Source organism: Geotrypetes seraphini, chromosome 8 (genome assembly GCF_902459505.1).
Source record: "Geotrypetes seraphini chromosome 8, aGeoSer1.1, whole genome shotgun sequence".
Classification (NCBI taxonomy): Eukaryota; Metazoa; Chordata; class Amphibia; order Gymnophiona; family Dermophiidae; genus Geotrypetes; species Geotrypetes seraphini.
The window spans coordinates 159,972,351-159,997,375 of NC_047091.1; the positions used below are offsets into that span (position 1 = coordinate 159,972,351).

The following is a 25,025-nucleotide window of genomic DNA, read 5'->3' on the forward strand; positions in this document are numbered from 1 at the left end:
GTCTCTATGTGTGAGGGGGTTCCGTTGAACGTGGCTCTGATGTTTGCGATCTTGTTTTTGAAGTATGTGGCTAAGAGGGTGGCTGAAGGAGGGGTGGAGTTGCTGTTGGCTATGTAGGGTATGGTGTCTGTGAAAACTTTTAGTAGCTGGAATAGCTTTTTTGTGTCTTGGGGTCCTTCTATTTGTTTTGAGTAGCATGTCTTTCTTTTTTTTCAATTCTTGTTTATATTTTCAGTTTGTTGCTATCCATGCTGTTTTTGTGGACTCTTGGCTGCTTTTTCTCCATTTTCTTTCTAGTTGTCTGCAGTCTTTTGAGTTGGAGTAGTTCGTTGTCGAACCACTTGTCTGATTTTCTGTGGATTTTGGTTTTGGGCTTTTCTGGGGTTTGTTCATCCAGGGTTGCAGTACTTAGGTGGTTCCATTGTGAGATGAAGTCTTTGGGTGTGTAGTATTGGATTATGGTGTCTGTTTTTGTCCAGAATGTGGTGGGATCTATATGTTTACGTGAGTTGTAAGTTGTTTGTTGAGTAATTGGCAAGCTTTTGTTACTGGTCCAATTGATTTCAAAGGAGAATGTGTAGTGATCAGACCAAAGGGAACTGTTCCAATTTCTGTTTGATGTTTGGATTGCTGGTTGTGTGGGCTGTTGAGAAATGTAGGCTGCGATGTCTAGTTGGTGTCCTTTTTCGTGTGTGGTTTGAGGATCTAAGATTTTATATGCCAAGGCCTCGAGATATGCTAGTAAGATTTCTACATTTTTTCAGGATTGGTTTTCGAGGTGAAGGTTAAGGTCTCCTAGAAGTAAGTTGTAGGTTGTCGTTGGAGAGTTTCGATAAATAAATTCTTCAAATAAATTCTTCAAATATTGGTTTAGTTGTGTTCCAATTACTTGAGGTTATGTAGCATAGAATGCATGTTAGCGTTCCTTTAAGTGATGTACTTGAAAGTTGACAGGCTAGTAAATCCATGTATTGGTTGGTTGTTTTGTCTTGTATTTTTAGGTTTATGGTGTTTCTGGCTCTAATGGCAATTTCTCCTCCTCTTTTATTTTCTCTGCAAACTTAACGTTATTTTGTGGCTCTTTGGGCAAACTTTTGTTATTCTGGGGTCCGAGTCAGAGGTAAGCCATATTTCTGTGAGGAAAAGGCAGTCTAGGTTATCTTCTTCTATCCAGTTTTTTATGCGTTCTGTTTAGGGCCTATGGCTCTGATGTTCACATATTTCACAAGATTCATGCAGTGCTGTACATTTACCATTCAATAGGCTCAGGAAAGCTTGCAATCTAATTTGGACGGACATACAGATAGACAGAACATCTCAGGATTGGGAAGTTTCTAGCAGAAGGAATGATACGATGGGTATAGGTATCTGACAGTGAGTTGGAGTTAAGAGTTGAAACTTGAAAGCAGCTTAAAAAAGTGGGTTTTTAGCTTGGATTTGAATACTGCTAGAGATGGAGCATGACATATTGACTCAGGCAGCCTGTTATAGGCATATGGTGCCCCAAGAAAGAAGGAAAAGTCTGGAGTTGGCGGTGGAGGGGAAGGGTGCAGATAAGAGTGACTTACCCGATGAATGGAGTTTGAGGGGGGGGAGCATAGGGGGAGATAAGTGATGAGAGTTATTGGGGGGGCACAGAGTGAATTCATTTGTAAGTCAGTAAGAGGAGTTTGAACTGTATTCAGAAATGGATGGGGAGCTAATGAAGTGACTTGAGGAGAGGGGTAATGTGAGCGTGGCGGCAGAATATGAGTCAGGTAGCAACATTTTGAATGGATTGAAGGGGGGAGAGGTGATTTAGCGCAAGACTTGAGAGAAGTATGTTGCAGTAGTCTTGAGAGAGGTGATAAGGATTTTGGTAGAGTTCTCGGAGAGGAGAGGTCAGATTTTGGTAATATAGAGGAGGAAGCAACAGGTTTTAGTGATTTATTGGATCTGAGCAGAGAAGGGGAGAGAGAAGTCAAAGATTACCCCGAGGTTGTGAGTTGACGAGACAGGGAGGAGGAGAGTGTTATCCTCAGAAATGGAGGATGGAGATGGGTTTAGGCAGAAAGATAAGGAGTTTGGTTTTAGCCATGTTCAGTTTTTAGATGGTGGTGAGACAACCAAGCCGCAATGTTGGACAAGCAGGCTGAGATTGGGCCTGAATTCCTGTAGAGCAGTGTCTCTCAAACTTTTTCGAGCTGGGGCACACTAAAGGTAGTGGCCATGGCTCAAGGCACCCAGAAGTGTGCGGATGTTACCGTGATGACATCACACACGTGTGACATCACACTGACATCCAAGCATGCACAGAGGCCCTAAAATGCCAGTAGGGAAGTCTAACAAATATCAACCGAGTACCCCCAACCACAGGCCTCCCAAACTCCACTCTAGACTCACCTAAGCTCTGCCCCAGATCCCACCCCCTTTACTAATTGTAATGTAATTTTTTTCCATTCATTTTTCATATACACACAATATACACAGCAGATATAAATTCTCAAAACTGACACATTTCAATCACTATATATAAAATCATTTTCCCTACCTTTGTTGTCTGGTGACTTTATTTTTCTGTGCTTTTAATTGTTTCCAGGGCCGCCTTATCCATTGATTGTTTTTCTCTCTCTCTTCACTTTCTGCCTTGCATCCATCTTTGTCATTAACTTAACATTCAATATTTCAATTTTTCTGCTTTCTTCTCAAAATCTACTATCTCTCTCTCCTTCCCTCCCTATTTCCATGATCTGACATCTCTCTCTTTTCCTCCTTCCCCCCCAGTGATCCGACTACTACTACTATTATTTCTATAGCGCTACCAGATTCCCCTCTTTCCTTTCTACTCCCTGTTTGGATATATCTCCCTTCCTTTAGTCATCTCTCCTCCCCCCTCCCCCCAGTGTAACATTTCTTTTTCCTTTCCTCTTCTGCCCCCTGAAGTCCATCTCCCTTCTTTTCTGGCCCCCTCCCAGTCCAATATTTCTCCCTCCTTTCCACCAGTCCAACATTTTTCTCTCTTCCTCCTGCATGCTTCTCCTCTGGTCCTCCTTTCCTCCCTGAACTAACATCTCTCTTTCTCTTTTTTTTCTTTCTTTCTTTCTCTCTCTCTCTCTCTCTTTCTCTCCCAAGTGGCATCCCTCCCTCCTTCCCACCCCCCAACCCAACATGCTCTCTCTCCATGCACCATCTCACCCTCTCCTCCAGTGTAGCACCTTTCCTTTCCCTCCCTTTCTGCCAGGTCCAGCAGCACCTCTTCTCCCTTCCTTTTACCTCCCCCCTGTCCAGCAGTACCCCGTCTTCCTTCCCTGTCCAGCAACTCACTGTGTGCTTTAACTTCAGCACACAGCTGCCATTAGCAGTAGTTTAGCCCGGTTTCATCAGGCAGCCTCGGGGCATTTGTTAAGCTGGCCCTCTTCAGTGATGCGATGTGGACCGGCCTAGCAAAGGCTCCAAGGCTGCCTGATGAAACCGGGCTAAACTTTAACTAGTGGTAGCTGTTTTGCTGAAAGTTAAAAGCACACAAAGCTGCTGGTCCGGGGTGCGTAGATGAAGACGTGGAGACGAGGAAGGTAGGAGTCCCGGCAGGTATGCATAACATGATGGTAGAAGTCAGCTGACATAGGCTCCGGAGCCTCTCTTCCTGCCCTGTCAACTGCGGCACACTTAAAATCTCAAAAGGCACACAGTTTGCGATACACTGCTGTAGAGTGATCTGATGTGGCGAGGTAGATCTAGGAGTCCTTAGCATAGATGTGATATTGAAAACCATGGGAGGAAATCAGTGTACTGAGAGAGCAGGTATATATGAATGAAGAAGAGGAGAGGCCCGAGACAGAACCTTGAGATACACTGATAGATAGCAGTGTGATAGCAGTGGAAGATCCATTCTTACATACACTGAAAGTACAATGAGAGAGTGGAAGAAAACCAGGAGAGAACAGAACCCTGGAATCCCAGCGAGGATAGTGTATCAAGGAGTAGGTGGTGATCAACAGTATCAAAGGCAGCAGACAGAAGGATGAGGATAGATTAGAGGCCATTTGATCTGGACAGGAACAGGTTGTTAGAGACTGAAGCAAGGGTAGAATGGAGAGGACAAAAGCCCGATTTGAAGTACGACAAGAATATTTTGAGATGAAATGGAAGTCCAGGCGATGGTGGTGAACAGCACGTTTGAGTAGCTTAGATAGGATGGGGAGGAGGGAGATGGAGTGATAGTTGGAGGGTGATGTTGGGTCTAGGGTTTTTTTTAAACTTTTGTTTGAGTTTTCAAAACATACAAAGCAAAATGCAAGATGCAGAACAAGTTTTACAAGCAAACAAATACAAAAAACCCCTCCCAGTAACTATTAGTGATGTTTTTTTGAGGAGAAGTGTAACTGCACCATGTTTGAAGTCATCAGGAACTGTTGCAGTGGAGAGTGATAGGTTGAGGATTTGACAGATGGGAGGGATAGCTCTGAATAGGTTGGTGGGAATCGGATCAGGCCAGCTTAAGGAAAAATATTTGATTGATTGGCAGGCCAAATTTTATTACCCCGTGGGCCAGAATTGGCCTGCGGGTCAGAGTTTGACATGTCTGCCCTAATGGAAAAATAATATTATATAGGGGATATGACTGAACCATGTGGAATGTCCCCAGTCACTGATAATGGATCAGATATGAGGATGGGACTATGGCCTGATCCTCCAAATAAGATCTTATAATTATAAGCAGAACAGAAATTTTTTTTAAATATAATCACTAAATAGCCAATTCAAAGCATAAGAACATAAGAATTGCTGTTGCTGGGTCTGACCAGTGGTCCATCTTGCCCAGCAGTCCGCTCACGCGGTGGCCCTTAGGTCAAAGACCAGTGCTCTAAATGAGTCCAGCCTCACTGCATACATTCCAGTTTAGTAGTAACTTGTCCAACTTTGTCTTGAATCTCTGGAGAGTGTTTTCCCCTATAACTGACTCTGGAAGAGCGTTCCAGTTGTCTACCACTCTCTGGGTGAAGAAGAACTTCCTTACGTTTGTATGGAATCTATCCCCTTTCAGCTTTAGAGAGTGCCCTACCTTGGAGAGGGTGAACAATCTGCTTTTATCTACTAAGTCTATTCCCTTCAGTATCTTGAATGTTTCGATCATGTCCCCTCTCAGTCTCCTCTTTTCAAGGGAGAAGAGGCCCAATTTCTCCAATCTCTGACTGTACGGCAACTTCTCCAGCCCTTTAACCATTTTAGTCGCTCTTCTTTGGACCCTTTGGAGTAGTACCGTGTCCTTCTTCATGTACGGCGACCAGTGCTGGATGCAGTACTCTTGGTGAGGGCGTACCATGGCCCGGTGCAGCAGCATGATAACCTTCTCCGATCTGTTTGTGATCCCCTTCTTTATCATTCCTAGCATTCTATTCACCTTTTTCACTGCCACCGCGCATTGTGCGGACGGCTTCATTGACTTGTAATCAAAACTCCCAAGTCTCTCTTGGGAGGTCTCTCCAAGTACCGCTCCGGACATCCTGTATTTGTGCATGAGATTTTTGTTTCCGACATGCATCACTTTACACTTATTCACGTTGAACCTCATTTGCCATGTCGATGCCCATTTCTCGAGGTTGATTATGTCACGTTGCAGATCTTCACAATTCCTCTGTGTCTTCACTACTCTGAATAACTTCGTATTGTCTGCAAATTTAAATACCTCACTCGTCGTACCAATGTCCAGATCGTTTATAAAGATGTTGAAGACCACTCATAATTTCAATAACATTGCATACATACAGTTTCACATAAAGTTTAATCGGTTAAATCACATAATCAGTTTAATCACATAAAGTTTAATCAGTATTTTAACATTTCTACCCCAAAATACTTCACAAGGGACTAGCAGCTTAATATCAGCAAAAGTAGTCCATAAAGAGCAGTACCTTCAATTTTCTTTTAAATTTCCAAATATCCATTCCCATTGTTAATTTCTTAGGTAAGGCATTCCCCCACATTGGAGCCTTAACTGAAAAATTCTCACCCCGATATTCTCCTATTTAATGTCTTTAAAAGAAGGTATTTCCAACAAGAGTTCTTGTCTAGAACGTAGGGCCTCCAGTGGTACATATTTGTGTAATCTGGTAAACAGATATTGTGATTCAGTTAAATGCACAACCTTAAATGTTAGTAACAGAATCTTAAATTTCACCATGCTCTCAATTGAGAGCCCATGCAACTTTAAGAAAGAAGTGGCACTCGCTGCTGTGATCTTCCCAGCAAAAATGTTGCTGCTATTTTTTTGTTCTGTTTGGATTTGTCGAATCAAATACTTTGGTAATCCCAACAGGACAGCATTACAATAATCAAAGACAAAGACAGAGAGCAAACAAAACAACTACAAGCAGTCCCCGGGTTAAGAAAGTTTAACTTACATCGGACTCGTACTTACGAATTGGAGTCCTGCCTCTCCCTTCCTGTCCAACACGCTGCCTCTTCCTCCCTTCCTGTCCAAACGTGGCCCCTCATTATTCTTCCCTCTGTTCTGCATCCCAAATTTGTGCCTCCCTCCCTCCCGCGGGTGTTTACCTCCACTGGCTGGCTGGCTGCCTCCTCCCAGCCACACTTCACAAAGCCACGAGCAGTGGCTCCTGCACATGGCTGACCTGGAAGCCTTCCCTCTGACATCATAGGGAAGGTTTCTGGATCAGCCATGTGTAGGAACCAGGCTACAGCTTTGTGAAGAATAGTGTGGCTGGGAGGAGGCAGCCGGCCAGCGGAGGTAAACGCCCATGGGAGGGAGGGAGACATAAATTTGGGACACAGAACGGAGGTAAGGACGATGAGGGGCTCGTTGGGACAGGAAGGGAGGAAAAGGGGGCACATTGGCAAAGGAAAGGAGAAGCAAGGTCGCATTGGTACACAGAAGGGAGGGAATATAAACTTCGAAGAAAGGAGGGAGAATGAACTTGGGACACAGAATGGAGGGAGGGACGAAGGGGAGCATGAACTTGTGACATAGGATGGAAGGAGGGTAGAATGGAGGGAGTGAGGGAAAGAGATGCTGAGGTGGGGATGGAATAGAAAGGAAGAATTGTTGGGCATGGGTTTCTGAGTGAGAGGGAAAGAGATGGTGTACATGGGGGAAATGAAAGGTGAATTGTTGGGCACAGGGAGGGAGAGAAATATTGGACGTGGTGGTGGGAGAGGCATGAGGTACAGATGCATGGGGGGATAGAGATGAAGGAGAAATGTTGGATGTGGTGGAGAGGGAACAGTAGGACAGATGAAAAACAAAAGTAAGTGTAAACCTATCTTTTCTTTTAATTTAAACTACAGTACTTTGTTTTGAGGACTGTTTCTTTAATATTTTTATAGATTGCGTAAGTACAAGATCCAAGTTAGATACAAATTCAACTTAAGAACAGTTTAAAAAAACATAACTTGTTCTTAACCTGGGGACTGCCTGTACATTGGTCATCGCCTGAAAAGAAAGATATGGTTTCAGACCTCTAATCCAGTACAATTTCCTGTAGGCATATTTTACAATATGCTGAACCTGTATTGACGTATCAAAATTTGGATCTAACCACACACACAAATCTCTTATCCCACTCTACTGAAGAGACATTCAATGTCAAGTGATATCTTGGATTTGGCCTACCTTATTTTTTAAACTTTGCTTCTTATTCCAACTTCAGAATTTCTGGAAGGTATGTTGGTACATCACGTTGTGCCAACCAAAATCTGATTTAAATCTGGTTCCTCACCCCCCACCCCCCAACTGCACACATGGTTTTGTAATTCTGATTCAATTAAGAAAACTTTTGGGACAGTTGGAGCTACAAATTAGAGAATGACACAGGGACAAATTTTTCCCCGTCCCTGCAGAAACTCAATTTCCCCATCCCGTCCCTGCAAGTTTTGTCACTATCCCTGTCTCATTCCTGTAAGCTCTGCCTTGACTGCAAAAGCCTCGAACACTTATGATTTTAAAGTGTTTGTAAAGATGAGGACAGAGCTTGCAGGAATGGGACAGGAAAAGAACTTGCCGGGATGGAAAAATGAGTTCCTACAGGGTCAGGGAAAAATTTGTCCCTGTGTAATTCCCTACTACAAATCCCATGCATGAAATTGGAGGAAGGAGGGAAGGTAAAAATAAGTCCTATCTCAGCATTTACATATGACCAGAGAACAGATGTCAATCTTACTGGAAGACTGTACTGTTTTACAATAACTTGTTATGCTCTCTTTAGCATAGTGTATAACAAAAAAAAAAAAAGTAGTGGTAAGTGCCATAGAACTGGAACTTGTGTTGGAATCTTTGTCGGTGTCATTTGTTTTCTAGTAGTTTTGTTTTTAGGTAGATGTGTGTGTGTGGGTTTTTTTTTTTTTTTTTAAGATGTAACCTCCATCTGTTTTGTGGTCATGTTAATTATTTGTCATGGTCATTGATGCCAATCATATGATAAGCTTCTCATTGTGAAATATGATGATGATAGTGTGTGTGGAAAGTTCCTCATTCACTGTCCTTTCTTTGTTTCATAGCACACTCCGACTGGCCCAGTCGCTGCAATGAATGGAGACACTATTCAACCAGGGACTTCCTCACTTCCCCAGGGCTGGAATGAGTTCTGTGAACTGCATGCCATCGCAACAGCAAAAGAGCTTGCTAAGCAGTACTGGCTATTTGCAAATAAAAATCCCCACCATGACGTACTTGCAGCTGAGAATTTCTCGCTGCAGTTCACGGACCTCTTTCAGCAGTACTTTCGGAATGAAGTGAAAGAAGGCTGTGTCATGGACCAGATCAGGCTTTTGCCTCTAAATGCAGTGCAGGATTACCGAGAGACCAGGAAAAAGCTAGCTGAAGACTCTTCAAGCACAGTTGCAGCTAAGGTTGAAGTAAATGCCTGCACTGACCATACTGAGCACAGGACTTCTGATACCAGCCTCCATAGCTTGCCCAAATCCTGGAGTGCCGAAGAGCTCACAGGTAGGGCTTCCCCACAGGCTGGGAGGCAACTAGTGCGCTTTTCCTTTAATCAACTCCGAAGGAGTCTACGCAACATGTTTCACAGGAGGTCCTCAGAATCAGTGCCCACTGAGCACAAGGAGGGGGACACAGATGTAGTGGAATCCCCAATGTGGTGCCACCTCCCCAAAAGGATATTACCCTGGACAGTTTCCAGTGATCAGGCTGGTGAGATCCGTAAAGAAGGCCATTTGAAGTACGGTATGGTGGATGAAGCCAGCATGGACAATGGGACTTTCTGGCAGCGGTGTCGGTTGGTTTTAAGGAAGACTGGGGCATCAGACAGTGAAGAGTATCTGCTAGAGCTGTTTGACCCACCAAAGGTAAGTGTCCAGATGCTAATGCTGAGTGATGTTACCCAGATCTACAACTTTATCTACTAGGTCATATCAGGTTATCTGTGTTGCATGTACATAAGGAGTGTTTACATAATGTTGGAAACCAATATGACTCGAGCATAATCATCCTGTATACCCTGAAAACATACCTGTTTTGAGGCTACAGCATCAGATTGGAAACTTGGCACTAGACCTTTTTGTGATATAGTTTCTAGGAAAAAGAGCTAACAAAATCAATTCTGTTGAATTGGCTTGCATTGGTGTAGGTGACAGGGCTTCTGAAATGTGCAACTATTCCAGAACCACCTGTGAAACTCTAGTGCTTTTAATACCAGAGCCTAGAGTAGATGAAGAAAAGGGTTTTTTTTTTTTTTTTTTTTGGGGGGGGGTCAGTTTGCAGAATTTTTTTTCTGCACAGGTATATAGTAATGGAGGGTTGAAAACTAACAACTTTGAACCAAGGATGCTGATGGCCATTACTATTTCTTCATGATGTTGAGATGATGTGAGGAGGGAGTTAATGAAATATGAAGAGGAAAACTTGAAAATCCTTACTTTGTGTTTAAATTTTAAGAAAAGCTAATTATTTCCTTGAAAAGATTTTGAATTGCTGGAGAATATTTTGATCACTTTTTGTAAGTTGCTATTTTGATTCATTTGTTCTTAAGCCTTCAACCTTACTACTGTTGACTGACTCTGGAAAATGTATGCATGGTGAGTGGAGAGTGGGGGTAATGTCAGAAGAGTGTGCAGTGGATGCGCTGGGAACAAACTGGAGACTAGCACTAGGTTTCAGCAAGTGGAGCCAGAGAGCTGCAGTGCAAATGTGTTTCCCATATTTTTGCAATCTCTTGCTGGCATAACCAGGCAGGGCAACTTTCTACACATGTTCATTTTATTAGTATTGATGTATGCTGCTTGAATTTTTTTACACAGAACTAGAGAATGACACAGGGACAAAGATTGTCCCCTCTTCATTCCCGTGGACTTAAGTCTTCATTTGCACAAGCCTCAAACACTTATGATTTATATTTAAATCTTTCTACTAAGTATTAAAAGGGACAATATTCTGTACAACTGGTTTTATAAATCACAAATAGAGCCTTCCATTTCGATCTGGTTTTGATATAACCTTCCCAAAGATTCAGTTGCCTATGTTTTACATCATCTGAGAAGGTAATTAGATTGTAAGAACATAAGAATTGCCATACCGAGACTGACTGAAGGTTCATCAAGCCCAGTATCCTGTTTCCAACAGTGGCCAACCCAGGTCCCAAGTACCTAGCTAGATCCATCCCAAGTAGTAGAACAGATTTTATGCTGCTTATCCTAGGAATAAACCAGTGGATTTACCCAAGCCATCTCAATGATCTATGGACTTTTTTATTTTTATTTTTTTTAAATAAACTATACACCGCTTAGAAGTATGATAAATAGTATAACAAATCTTAAATAAACTAAAATAAACTAAACTAAAACTAAGATGTACTTTCTGCTTGTGTTGGAGACACATGTCTGCATTGTTCATTATTTCAGAAGACAGATCCGACAATGATCTGTCATGCAATAGTTAACATTAAGATTATTGTAATATAAGTCTAATCTACAAAAGGCCCTGGTCACATTTTATAATCATCAGATTTCCGCTGCAAGCCTTCTTTTGATATGGTGCTGGAGGAGAGAGGGGGGAATATGGTTGGTGATCATATAATCTCCATACTAAGTGAGCAGCACTGGTTTCCTTTAGAAGCCAGAGTAAGATTTTAAGTTTCATCACTTTATAAATGCGTATTATCAAGCTATACCATCTTATTTGATCTGTTGCAGTAGTATGTTCAGGCAGGAACTTAAGAATTTTGCTTTTAAGAATTTTTTTTTAAAATTAGTCTCCTCTTTTATAAGATACACAATTGATTGATTGCCATAAGGTGTATCATTTTAGCTGTTATGCCTCTGCCTCTTAACACTTTGGCTCTAATGAGGATTCCAGTTGTATACATGCATCTTGTACAAAGAAGAAAGCCATGTTATTTCAAGAAGTTTTAGGTAGAACTGCATAGTGGGATGGTAATTGGGTTTGGTTTCTGTTTGTGCAGGAAGTAGAGCATAGGCTTTGTTTATGGCAGGGTAGGGAAAAATGCTTGAGTACCTGAATAAATTCATGTAAACTGTTCTGAGATCCTTTGAGAGAAAGGTATAGAAAATTGAATAAAATAAAAAAAATTATTGGAATTGCAGGGGCTTGTTATGAAGGTGGTAGGTTGTGGGTTAAGGGTCTGGTTGCTTGAATGTAATCCGTTTTGAGTGAGGTGAGTTGGTTATGGTCTGTGATGTACTATTGGATTCTAATCTACTTTGGGACCTTTGAGAAATGGGGGATCTTAAAAAGGGAAATATTTTTGAAATACTGAAGGTAGATGTGAATCGCTTGTTTACTCTTTCCAAAAATACTAGGACTAAGGGGCATGCCATGAAGCTACTAAGTAGTAAATTTAAAACCAAACCAGAGAAAACATTTCTTCATGCAACATGTAATTAAACTCTGGAGAATGTGGTAAAATCTGTTATCTTAGTGGGGTTTAAAAAAAGGTTTGGATAATTTCCTAAAAGAGAAGTCCATAGGCCATTACTGTATTGAAATGGCTTGGGGAAAATCCTCTGCTTATTCCTAGAATAAGCAGCATAAAATCTGTTTTACTATTTGGGATCTTGCTAGGTACTTGAGACTTGGGTTGGCTACTGTTGGAAACAGGTTATGGGGGACTTTCGATCTGTCCGGCAATTCCTGCAAGTATGACAATTCTTATGTTAATGGAGTACATTCTTCAACATGTTGCTAACCCTACACACATTGACTTAATTTTTTTTCCTGTTCAATCTCAAATGTTTCAGTCTAACACATTCTTTGCCTGCTGCCTCTGACAGCATGACTAATGTTTTGAAGGGCGAATAGGTAGACATGAGCTCTGGGCTCAACCTGCTGTACAGTAATTCTTCATACTTCTTTCTGCTTTGGTGCTCCCAGATTGATCAGGTGTCTCATCTCCTGAAGGTGGTTCTGTTGTAGCTGCTTCTGCTGCAAAGTTTGCTAGTTTGCACATCCCTTTCCCTCCACACGCATTCTGCCGTATTGTGAAATAATGCAAGTCAATTTCATTACCATCTGATACATCTGCTCTTGAGGAGAGATAACAGACTCAATATTCAGCTGGTGGCAGTTGGCATTTTGTTGATCACTGCCAGTGTTATCCCTGGAAATTAAGTGCTGGGCCATGTCTGCACATTGAATTTCTGGGTATACAGACAGAGGCTGGATAAGTGCGATAGATATTCAGTACTTAACTGGCTAAGGTGAATTGCAAAAAGAAAGGATTGCATTTTAATTGATCCTTTGCAGTTACTTTTAGCTGGTTAAGTGCCAACTCTGCCCCTGGAATAGCCCCCAAGCTGAAACCAGCCATTCGTGGGTATCTGGTGTGTTTTCAGCGGCACTATTTGGGTTCATCCCACTTTTAAGGCTTTGCGAGTAAATGCCAAAAAGGTGCGTTTTATGCAGGGAGAGGTGAGACCATCATAAGCAAGAAAAATGTAACCTTTTGTTTCCCAAGGATTGATGTATGAAGCTGAGTCGTGGCTCGTGGCCAGCGTGCTGTTTATGGGACGATATTGGAATGGATGTCAGGAGCATGATAGTGCAGTAAAAAGCGCCAGTTTTTCGTATGATTCTGGGTAATTCTAGTTAGATAATTCTGTGTTAGTTAAGGACCACGCCCAAATAGAAGCGTACGGATAAACAGGTGAATAAAAATTTGAATATAATGTAGCTAAGGCCAGAGAAAAACACACTAAAGATTAATATAAGGGAAAGAATGGTGTTTTCTTGTGTACTTTGCTGTTGAGCCAAATCATGGTGGAAATCAGGATTACATGGAATCCATTTTGGGTTTTTTGGGTTTACCAGTGACTAGTTTCTGCCTTCTTTGTCCTCTCTGAGTTTTTCCCGCTCCCAGCCTCGTAACACCAGATGTGCTTGCTTTAGACTGGTAAAGAAGGATAACGTGTCTCAAACTGAATTGGATGTAGTTTTGAATGAAAATTATGATTTATTGAATGGAAAAGCTTGGTCAAGCAAAGAGTGAATGAAGCAAAGTATAAATGAATATGACTGGAGTGATGGCTGTGACTATGTTGAACAAAAGGAATAAGTTTTGAAAAAACATATTTTATATATTTTAAACCTGAAGAAACACTAAGGAAAATCCTAAGGCAGCATCTGGAAGTAATTAGAGTCAGTCTCAAGAATAGGAAGAAGGGGGGCATTGGAAGCCCACGCTTCAGGGAGAGGAGAGGGGGATTTGCCCCCCTTTCTCCAGAGTAAGGTTTCTGTGTAAGGCTGTGCAATTTGAACCTGTTAGCTTAGGAAGAGTTTTTTCCTTTAGGGCTGAGAATTTCTCAGCACCATGTTAATAATTATAGATTCTCTTGAATGTTATAATGTTAATTCAGAAATCAAAAGTAATTTTCTGAAAACTTTGTATAACTTTTAAACATGGAGGAATGTTTCTTTGTCCAACTTTAAGACCACCCATAGGATTGTTATTGGTTGATTATGATGATGATGTCACGAAAAGCCAACAGCATATAATAGGAATTTTGGAGCTAGTAAAACGAGACCATTGTGAGAAGGCCAGCCTTTGGCCACGATGATGATCTCCCATGAGCGCAACGTAAGCAATTATGCTGTTCTTTTGATCTAATAATGGAAAAATAGAAACAATAATTCAATAAATCTTGGTTATAATTTTAAAACCTTGCGCTGGTGTCATTTTGCACGTATAATTATTTTCAAACCTGAAGCTTTCACAAATGGCGTCAATGACCCTTGCTCAAAGCGTGCTAAAATTCCAAGTATTTCTTCAAAGAAAAAGTGAGCATGCTTTATTTTCTGGTTTTCTATCTTTAAAAATAGAGGTGTGACCCATCACAAGTCATTGGTTAAATAGACCTCGTCCAAAAGACTAGAGTTAAGTAAGTAAATAATTCTATTACTTTTAATAGGGAAGTGACAGGAATATAAGAGAGCTACTGTTGGGGCAGGCATTATTTCCCCCCCCCCCCCCCCTTTTTTTAAATTTTTTAAAAAACCACAGAAGCAGTTTTTAGCACAGGCCGGCACGCTGAATGATCTGTGCTGCTCCCGACACTCATAGGAACTCTTGAGTATCAGAAGCAGCACAGAGCATTCAGCATGCCAGCCAGCACTAAAAACTGCTTTTGCAGTTTTGTGAAAGGGGGGGGGGTGTATGAAGAGGTAGTGTTGATGCATCAGCTTTGTGATTGTAGGCTTGTGTCTTTGTAATAATTTACATTCTATAAGTCCCAGAACAAAAATCCTTCTAAATCATTTAATCAAACAATTATGATATCCTCACAACCTCTTTCACATATAAGTATAGTATAAAGTGCACAACAATGGCTACACTGTAGCTCTATGTGCTATTTCTTAAGAGACAAGACAGCACTATTTTTCAATCATTGCACTTGATCAAAGCAATATTACAAGAGAAAGGAATAAAGTGCACTTATCTTGTAAAGTTCAAATACCTTCTTCTCTTGAGGTAAATGTGATGCATCTCTCTGTGCCGTGATTGTTCAAAATTTGCTCCAATGTCTATATTTTCACTAAGGCGTTACCGTGCATACCCAAAAACCCAACTAGGATCCTGATTTCACCAAAAATTGGCACAGTCAGGGGTGAACTAAAGCAAACTAAAATAAAGAACATAAACTCCAATCTTCAGTGAAACTCACATACTTCATAACTCTATCTTGATTCAACATACACATTTTCATGGCTCACCAGCGTTCATTGAATGAACCCGGGACAATTACGATAATACTTTCATATTTTATATAGATTTGTAATAATTTGTCATAATCTAATTTATTTTCAGTTGCTGCAGTCCACTAAAGTTAGCTAACCATATTCTTAGTGGTACAGTTACGGACATCCCTTATTTTTATAGATGTTGAGGCTTAAGCTACCCATTTTGTCATTCATAAAGAGAGCTCTGTTTTGTTAGACACAAATGGGGATTTCTGGTGGCAGTATTTATAAAGCTGTTGAATGATACTTCTAAGATGCAAGGTAACATGTGATCTAATCTTTGTGCAAAGTTGCTATTTAAATGTTTTTGTATTAACCTCCCCCCCCCCAGATACTCTCATTATCCCAGGACAAGCAGGCAGGTATTCTCACATATGGGTGACGTCATCGACAGAGCCCGAATGCGGACGCCTCGCAAGCAGACTTGCTTGAAGAAACTCGAAGTTTTGAGTCGCCCGCATCGCGCATGCGCAAGTGCCTTCCCGTCCAGCGCAGGGCGCGTCTCCTCAGTTCTCAGTTTTCCGCAGAGCCAAGAAGTCCGTCTTTGACTCTCTGCGTTTAACTTCGTTCACGTTGTGCCTTCTCTCAACCACAGTTTGTGTTTTTTTCTTCACGAATCGCTTTTTTATTTTATTTTAAGTTAAAAAAAATAATAAAATTTTTTTCTTCTTCCGTTTGTTTTCTGGGACAGGCCGCTTGGCTGCAGCCCGAGGGCTTCAATTTTGCGGCGGCTATTTTTCCATCTATGTCCTGGCCTGCTACGGGCTTCAAGAGGTGTAGCAAGTGTCAGCGCGTGATCTCTCTTACGGACCCTCATGGACACTGCCTCAAGTGCTTTGGGCCAAAACATCATCCTAGGTCGTGCCTGCCTTGTCAAACACTTCAGCCTCGTGCTTTCAAGCGTCGTTGCATTTTGGTGGACAAGCTCTTCGAGATGGAGTCTCCTACTGATCTCTCGACTTCGAAGGCGTCTTCGGCCTCGACTTCCACCGAGGCTCCTTCTGCGCCTACTGCTTCCCCTCGAGCCTCATCAGACCTTCGTCGTTTGCAGCGGCTCTTTCTTCGATGTTGTCTGCTGTATCTTCCCCTGTTTCCTCAGGTCAGAGAGCTCAGCAGTCAGTTCCGCCGGTGGTGATTAAAGTGTCTAAGACTCCCAAGTTGAAACACACTCACACTACCTCAAAGGAACCTCCAGCCAAGGTAGGTGGTCCAGTTTCAGACGCGGATCCATCCTTGCCGTATTCTTTCCAGACCATGTTAGAGAAGCAGTTTATTCAGTTTCTTACTAACATGGGACCCAAACTGCTTCCTCTTATCCAGCCTGGGCAATCAGCAGACTCCTGCGAGGTCAAGCTGCTTCCTTTGCCCTAGTCTGAACTTACACACTCTTTGCAGGGAGCAGAGTCTCTGCGAGTGTCTGGTCTGGCATTCAGGCATGTAAAGCAAGGAGCAGATTCTTTGTGAGTGCCTCGACGAAAATCCTCACACTCTATACAAGGAGCAGAGTCTTTGAGAGTGCATCAAGGTTCCTCCACCAAGCCTCTGGAGCTTCGATCTACAGCCTCTAGTCCTATTTGTACATTGGCTTCAGCTGCCACGTCTCCAAGGTGAAGTCTCCTCGATCCTCGAGATCTGGTTCCAGACACAGTTCTCACCGACATTTGAGGCCTTCATCGAGGCATCCTTCCAGGCATAGTTCTTCATCTCATGACAGACCTTCTTCCTCGAAGCCTCGATCTACTCCAACCTCGACCAGACCACCGACTCTTCGTTCAAGGTCTCCGATGCTGGACCTCGAGGATGTTCCGGTCTTGATTGCTTCGTCCAAGTGACCAGGTTCCTTTGATGCCTTTTTCCCTTTGACACAGGCTGCCTCGACATCCTTGAGTCCTTCTCAAGGCAAAGCATTGGCGGATCAGCTATCTTTCTCGTCTTTCCTGCGACAGATGGCTGTGGACTTGGATATTCAATTAGATACTGGCTCCAAATATTCTAAGGAGTATCTCGAAGTCATGCATCTTCCTCAACCTCTGGCAGAGTCTCTTAAGCTTCCACTTCATAAGCTTTTGAATCAGACTTTTGGTCGTTGCATGGAAACACCTTTTTCCATACCGGCTGTTCCAGGAAAATTGGACTCTAGACATAAGACTGTGCATTGTAAAGGGTTTGAAAATTCTCAGTTATCTCATCAATCCCTGCTGGTCTAGTCCTCCTTGAAAAGGTCCCATCCTTCCAAGGTTTACGCCACCTGGAAGGGAAGGGAAAATTATGGACAAATTTGGACGTCGCATCTACCAGAATGATATGATGTCCTCTAAAGTCCTCAATTATAATTTTTATTTCATCACTTACTTTGAATTTCTTCTTTCTCTTCTACCAAAGTTTTGGATTATTTGAATACCCAAATGCATTTTGAGTTTCAGGAAGTCATTGCTTCTTTCTCTCAATTACGTCTGCATTTCCTCCAATCATCTTATGATGCCTTCGAGTTATCTGCCCGAGCGGCTGCTTGCTCTATAGCTATGCGTCGTCTTGCCTGGCTTCGTACCATTGACATGGACTCTAACCTTTAAGGCCGCTTGGCTAACATTCCTTGTGAGGGCAACGACCTCTTTGATGAATCCATCGAGGCAGCCACCAAGAAATTATCTGACCATGAAAAATCATTTGCTTCTATAGTCAGACCTAAGCCAAATCCAGCTCCTGCCAAGCCTGCACGCCCTGCTCTTATCTATCAAAGGCGTTTTGCTCCAAAGCCGGCTCCTTATACTCGCCCTCCTCTGAAAAAACAGCAACCTCAGAAGCAATAGAAACCTCAACCTTCTGCTGCACCTAAGGCTTCTCAGCCTTTTTGACTGTTTACAACAGAGCATAACCTCCACTGTTCTGTCTCTGTCTCCTTTTCCCACTATAGGAGGTCGTCTCCATCATTTTTACAACCGATGGACGATAATTACATCCGACCTCTGGGTGCTTACCATCATCAGAGAAGGATACTCTCTTCATTTCACTCAGGTTCCACCAGAGCTTCCTCTAGGTTCCACCAGAGCTTCCTCCAAGAGAGTATCTTTCCAATCCATCCCAGACCGCCCTTCTTCTTCTTCAGGAAGCTCAAGCTCTGCTTTCTCTCCATGCCATCGAACCAGTTCCCTTAGAATAGCAGAACAGGGGTTTTTACTCCCGTTACTTCTTTGTTCCGAAGAAGACGGGTGATCTGCGACCCATTTTGGATCTCGGGGCTCTCAACAAATTTTTAGTCAAAGAAAAGTTTTGAACGTTGTCCCTGGCATCTCTTTATCCCCTTCTCGAGCAGAACGACTGGTTATGCTCTCTGGATCTCAAGGAGGCCTACACTCATATCCCCATTCATCCTGCCTCCCGTCAATATCTCAGATGTCGGGTGGGGAATCTGCATTATCAATACGGAGTACTACACTTCGGCCTGGCCTTATCTCCCAGAGTGTTCACCAAGTGCCTGGTAGTGGTAGCGGCAGCTCTCCGGAACTATGGTCTTCAGGTATTTTCCTACCTCGACGTCTTGCTCATCAAAGATTCCATGTCTCTAGGGGTTATTGTAGCGACCCAACGGACTACCTGGTTCCTAAAAAGTTTGGAATTCGAAATCAACTTTCCCAAATCTCAACTTCAGCCCTCACAGACTCTACAATTCATTGGAGCTGTTCTGGACACTGTCCAACTCAGAGCATTCCTTCCACAACAACGTCTGGAAGCTCTTCTTCAACTCTGTCATACAGTGTCTTCCTGCTCTTCCATCTCGGAGAGACACATGATGGTACTTCTGGGTCACATGGCCTCCATAGTACACATGACTCCTTTTGCCAGACTTCACCTCAGAATTCCTCAGTAGACCCTGGCATCTCAATGGACGCAAGTTTGCGACCCTCCTTCTCGACACATTCCAGTCACTCCTTCCTTCAAGAAGTCTCTCCGTTGGTGGATGCTCTCTTCCAATCTTTCCAGAGGCTTGCTTTTTCAAACTCCCCCTCATCAGAAGGTCCCAATTCAGGCCTCAAGTCTACATCTATACGAGTCCATCTCAGTGCAATTGTGGCTTTCCATCAGCCTATTGAAAGGAAACCCCTCTCTGCTCATCCATTGGTTTCCAAATTCATGAAAAGACTCTTTAATGTTAACCCTCTTATCAAACCGCCTCCTGTGGTTTGGGACCTCAATGTTGTCCTTTCTCAACTCATGAAGCCTCCATTTGAACCAATTGATAAGGCTCATTTGAAGTATCTCACTTGGAAAGTGGTATTTCTCATAGCCCTCACTTCCGCTCGAAGAGTCAGTGAACTGCAAGCTTTAGTTACTGATCCATTATTCACTGTGTTCCATCGTGACAAGGTGGTTCTTCGTACTTATCCTAAATTCCTATCTAAAGTGGTCTCAGAATTTCATCTCAACCAATCCATTGTACTTCCAGTGTTTTTTCCAAAGCCTCATTCTCATCCTGGAGAGTCAGCTCTTCATACTCTGGACTGTAAATGTGCTTTGGCCTTCTACTTGGAACGCACCAAACCACACAGAACTGCTCCTCAACTTTTTGTTTCCTTCGATCCAAATAAGTTGGGCCATTCTATTTCTAAGCGTACCATCTCCAACTGGATGGCGGCTTGTATCTCGATTTCTGCTATGCCCAGGCTGGATTACTCCTTCACAGTAAAGTCACAGCCCATAAAGTAGAGCAATGGCAGCTTCAGTAGCTTTCCTCAGATATACACCTATTGAGGAACTTTGTAGAGCTGCTACTTGGTCCTCGGTTCATACCTTCACTTCTCACTATTGTCTGGATACTTTCTCTAGGCTAAGCCATTAAATAGGCTAAATAAAGAACTTGATGTGGAAGCCTTTAAAAAAGAAAAAAAAGAAAAAGCAGATTGAGATAAGTGATTTAGCTGCCTATTGAATAAGGATACACTGTGAATAGGACTGAATTTTAATATCTTAACTTCACCTTTAAGAGTTTTGGATTTTTAGTCACTATACTTAAGGTCTATTTATTAAAAAGTTTCAAAAATTCAACTGGGGTATGGGCCTATGACTGGAGCATGGAACTATAAAAATACGCTGACAGTTGAGTCTGTGATAGGACTACGCGTATGCTCCGAATCTGAGGCCCTCCTCTAAGTTTCTTACACAGTGGATATATTATGTTAAGTGGTATTTTTCTCTATATGAGTAAGTGATTTTCTGACCACTTGGGTTAAGTACATTTAGTTTATATAGCTTGGAGGTCACCCATATGTGAGAATACCTGCCTGTTTGTCATGGGATAAAGCACAGTTACTTACCGTAACAGGTGTTATCCAGGGACAGCAGGCAGCTATTCTCACAACCCACCCACCTCACCTGGTTGGCTTCTCTGCTAGCTATCTGAACTGAGGAGACGCGCCCTACGCTGGGCGGGAAGGCACTCACGCATGCGCGGTGCGGGCGACTCGAAACTTCGAGTTTCCTTAAGCAAGTCTGCTTGCGAGGCGTCCGCATCCGGGCTCCGTCGATGATGTCACCCATATATGAGAATAGCTGCCTGCTGTCCCTGGATAACACCTGTTACGGTAAGTAACTGTGCTTTTTTGAAACATGTCCAGAGACGATATATTCTTTTTCAGGAATATTCAAAAAGAAAAATATTTTTTACTAATTAACAGGGGAAACCTTTTTTGCTATTTTTTCTCCCTTTCTGTCTTTCTAAGATCTTATACTTTTTCAGCAATTTGAGAGAACCCTTTACCCTTTGATATGGTAGGTTGTTTTTTAAAATCCCCTTTGAAATATCTGTGATAACTTTTCTGTTTTCTCTTTGTTGGAGAAGATTATGACAAAAGGTTATTTTCTCACTTGCTAACCACAAAATTTTCCTTTCTGGGTTAGACACGGAAAAAAAAACACTTGCTTTATAACCACATCCCCCATCTTAAATACTGAAGAGCTAGTTTCTTATTTTGGAAACTGTTGCTGGGAGGAAGAATATTCATATGATTGGTGTAGAAGGGGAGGAGGAGGAGAAAACAGCGGAGAAGATTCAGCCTCATTTGGCTTTTACTAACAGAAGTTTAGACTGATATAGCAGAGAAAGACCTCAAGGTCATTTGGACTTAAAACCATTTGCATTCTGCTGCAGTGTCACAGATCCCATTTGATCTTTGGATTTGAAAGATTTGAGGCATTTGGACAGCAACAAAGACCTTCCTTTTTACCAAATATACTGGCTCCTTGTAAACTGACTCCTTTGAAAGCTTCTATCTGCATCCTCTCGCCCCTATATAGTTAAGAAACTGTCTCCTTGTATGCTTCTATCAATATTCCCTCTTCCTTTTTTTTTTTTTTTTTTAATACTTTTGCCTTCTGGTAGTTCCTGTCCTTAACTTCATGTCCTCCTACACTGTGAATGTCCTTTTGTAACCCGTTCTGAGGACGGGATAGAAATCTAAATAAATAAATAAATAAATAAATAAATATACATTCAATCACAGCCTTCAGGACTCCTTTAATGGCCCCAGACAAATTACGCAAATCTGTTTAAGCTTCAGCTTCTCAAGATGACCCTTTTAAAAAAAAAATCACAATTGGATTAAGCAGTACACTCTTACCCTACCTATCTGCTGTAGTGACCAAGTTAGTCTCAACATGTAAATCCCAAATTACTAGAAAGAAGCTAGCATCAAAACTCACGGTTGTTACTATTTTGTTTTCTTTTGTCTTGGTTCCAGTTTTCCCTACACTGGTTGAAAAGGTTATATCCATACAACTTTTAGACTATATATATAAAACAAATGTTCTTCACTCTGTCCAGCTTCTCATACTATCAAGTGGCGCCGCAGTCAGGGAACGGCTGCGACCTTGCCCACCGAATCGCGGTGCGACTCCTCTCCTGCAGGCCGGAGATCGGGAGCGGTGTTCGTCCGGTGTTGGGGAGCTTGATAGAGGCGCGGCGCGACTCAGACCTGCTTTGCCTAGCAGCCCTGCAATTTTGGTCCCGGGTCTCCCGGCGGACACGTGGTGCCGCAGGAAGAGTGTGGCTGCGACGCTACCCACTGGCACGCGGCGTGGCTTTTCCTCCACAGGATTTAACTTGGGCTCGGTCTCCTCCCTGTACCGGGAAGCTTTTTGGTGGCGTGGAAATCGGGGAGCCTAGGATAGGGTCGCCATGGCAGCTAAGGCGGTCCGGAAGGATCGGGAGTGGAGTAAGCTGCCTGAGGCCAAGATGGCGGATCCCGTGGCGCCCCCGTCGCCGGAGGCTCCTCACTCATCCTGGGTTACCGCAGTTACAGCAGAGGTTCAGGCTGCTTTGGAGAGCTCTCTGGGGGACAAACTGCAGCGCATCCTTGATAAACTGGACACGTTGGACCAGCGCTTTGCCTCCCTCACTTCAGAGGTCAAGGAGACTCAGCAGCGGGTGAGTGCTGCTGAGGATCACGTCCAGCAGCTTGCTCAGGAGCAGTCCGCCCACACTACAGCGTTGGCGGCGTTGCGAGCCAAGGTGGATGACCTGGAGAACCGGTCCCGCCGTACCAACCTTCGGTTTGTTGGCCTGCCTGAATCGGTGCGGGACGTGGAGCTAGGGGCGCTCTTGGAACGCTGGCTGCCTGAGACTTTGTCTGTATCATCTGTTTCGGGTCCCTTGAGAGTGGCGCATCGCTTGGGGCAGCGGAGAGAGAATGCCGACAGACCTCGAGTGGTTATTTGCCGTATCCTGAATTATCATCATAAGATGGAGGTCCTGCGAGCGTTGCGGCAGGGCAAGAAGCTCTTGTATGACAACAAGCCAATTCTTTGCTTCCAGGACTACTCGGCGGAGGTCTCTCAGGCACGGCGCATGTTTTCTCCCCTCTGCACCCGTCTCATCCAGCGCCACATTGCTTTTTCTCTGCAATACCCGGCTCGCCTGAGGTTGACACATCAGGGTAGAGCTCATCATTTCAACACCTTGGAGGCCGCTCAGCGATTTGTGACGGAGATGATGCCTGAAGAACCACCGCAGGGAGCTGCTGTGGACTGAGGGGACCCATTTTTGGGGACTGGTCTGTGGTTTGAGTTTGGACTGGGGGTCACTCTCTTTTCCCTTTGTGTTGGGTCTTTGTGTTTTCTTGAGGGACTGCTTGGTTGGTGTGTGTGAGGATGGTGGGGGGTTGACCTGGTTATCCTCTGTTAGTTTGGGTCTGTGCCTGTTCTGTCCGGTTTGAGCATTGGAATTTGGATTGGTGGGTGGGCTTGAGGTTGGGTGTTGTGGCTGTGGTGTTTGGGGAGGGGAGGGGTGGGCTGAATGTCTTTGGGGGTTTGGATGAGGGAGGACGTCTTTTACTAATCTCTGTGTTTTGGGGTTTGTGGGTCAGGGGGTACTGGTCCTTATTCCCGTGGGAGGGTATACCTAGTTTCCTGGAAGTGATGCCCTTTTTGGGGTGTCTTGGGTGTAGATTGGGTGAGGGTTGGTTGTGGAGGGGGGATGGAGGGGGGGAGGGAGGGAGTTGGGGGGTGGGGGTGGGCCTCGCAGGGTTGCAGGGATTCCGTGGAATTTTTTTTTGGGGGGGGGTTGGGGGTTTTAGTGCTAGGGGTCTGACTTGGTGGCAGAGGTATAGCTTGAATCTTGGGGCCAGAGGTGGCGAGAAGCCGGGGGAGCGGTGGCTGGGACGCTGCTCCGGCATTATACTGGTTTTCTCTTCTCGTGTGATTTGGCTATTGAGAGGTTTACTCTGGAATACACTTTAACTTCTTGGAATGTTGGGGGGATCCACTCCCCTATTAAGCGTTCCAAAATATTGCAGCGTTTGAATCGTTCTAAAACCTCTATTGCTTTTTTACAGGAGACCAGATTAACCTCAGCGGAACATGCCAAGCTTTGTACCTGGTGGGTGGGTTCCTATTTGGAGGCGCCCGCCGTGGGGGGAAAGGGAGGTGTTATTATTTTGATCCGTAAGGGTCTTCGCCTACTCACTCAGAAAGTGCTCCGCGACCCTAGTGGGCGTTACATAGCTGCTTTAGTGTTGCTTGATAATCGGCCACTTTTGCTCTGCAATGTTTATGCTTCTAATAATTCATCGGCCAGGTTTTTTAGGGGGCTTCGCAATCAACTCTTACAGTTTGGAGATGTTCCGATGCTGGTGGGCGGGGACTTTAATGAGGTACCGGATCCAAAGTTGGATCGCTCTGCTTCGTTGGGTAGAGAGACCTCCAAAAATTATACGGGTGGCCAACTTTTAGAATCCACCTTGGGGTTGCTAGATGTGTGGCGGGTGCTGCACCCGTTGGAGAGGGATTACTCCCACTTGTCCAGGGCGCACGGGACGCTTTCCCGAATTGATTTTATCATCATTTCTCGAGCGTTGCTTCCCCGGGTACTGGGGGTTGATATGGGACCCATTGAAATATCTGACCACGCCTGGGTGGGACTTCGGTGGACTTGGGGAGACTCTCCGAACAACAGAGGGTCCTGGCGGTTTCCCTGTTACCTGTATAAGGATTCCCATTTTCACGAGTTTTTGATACAGTGCTGGCGGGATTTTCAACTTCATAATCAGCAGCATCGTGATGATCCCATTCTCTACTGGGAGACGGCTAAGGCTGTTTTACGGGGGGATATCATTTCCTATGTGGCCAGGGAGTCGAAGCTGAAGCATAGGCGGATTCTGGCTTTAGAGCGGAGGGCGACTGTGTTGAGACGCCAGTACGGCAGGGCGCCCTCATTCCAGCTTCGAGCGCAACTTTTGGAGGTCCAGCAGGAACTGAATGAATTGTTGCATCTCCGGGCTCTGCGGACAAGGGAGTACTTTAAGTTTCATTTGTTTCGGTATGCGAAAAA

General features: G+C 43.7%; 1 protein-coding gene across 8 annotated transcripts in view; it reads left to right on the top strand.

The window, feature by feature from the left end:
* Nucleotides 1–25,025, top strand: part of SH2B3 (SH2B adaptor protein 3) — a 284,404-nt gene that overhangs the window by 51,641 nt on the left and 207,738 nt on the right. For all 8 annotated transcript variants that reach the window (XM_033955826.1, XM_033955829.1, XM_033955827.1 and 5 more), the window contains one exon: nucleotides 8,494–9,303. In XM_033955826.1, coding sequence (XP_033811717.1) covers nucleotides 8,521–9,303 — 783 coding nt within the window. In that variant the 5' untranslated portion in view covers nucleotides 8,494–8,520. The remainder of the gene's footprint in view (nucleotides 1–8,493; nucleotides 9,304–25,025) is intronic.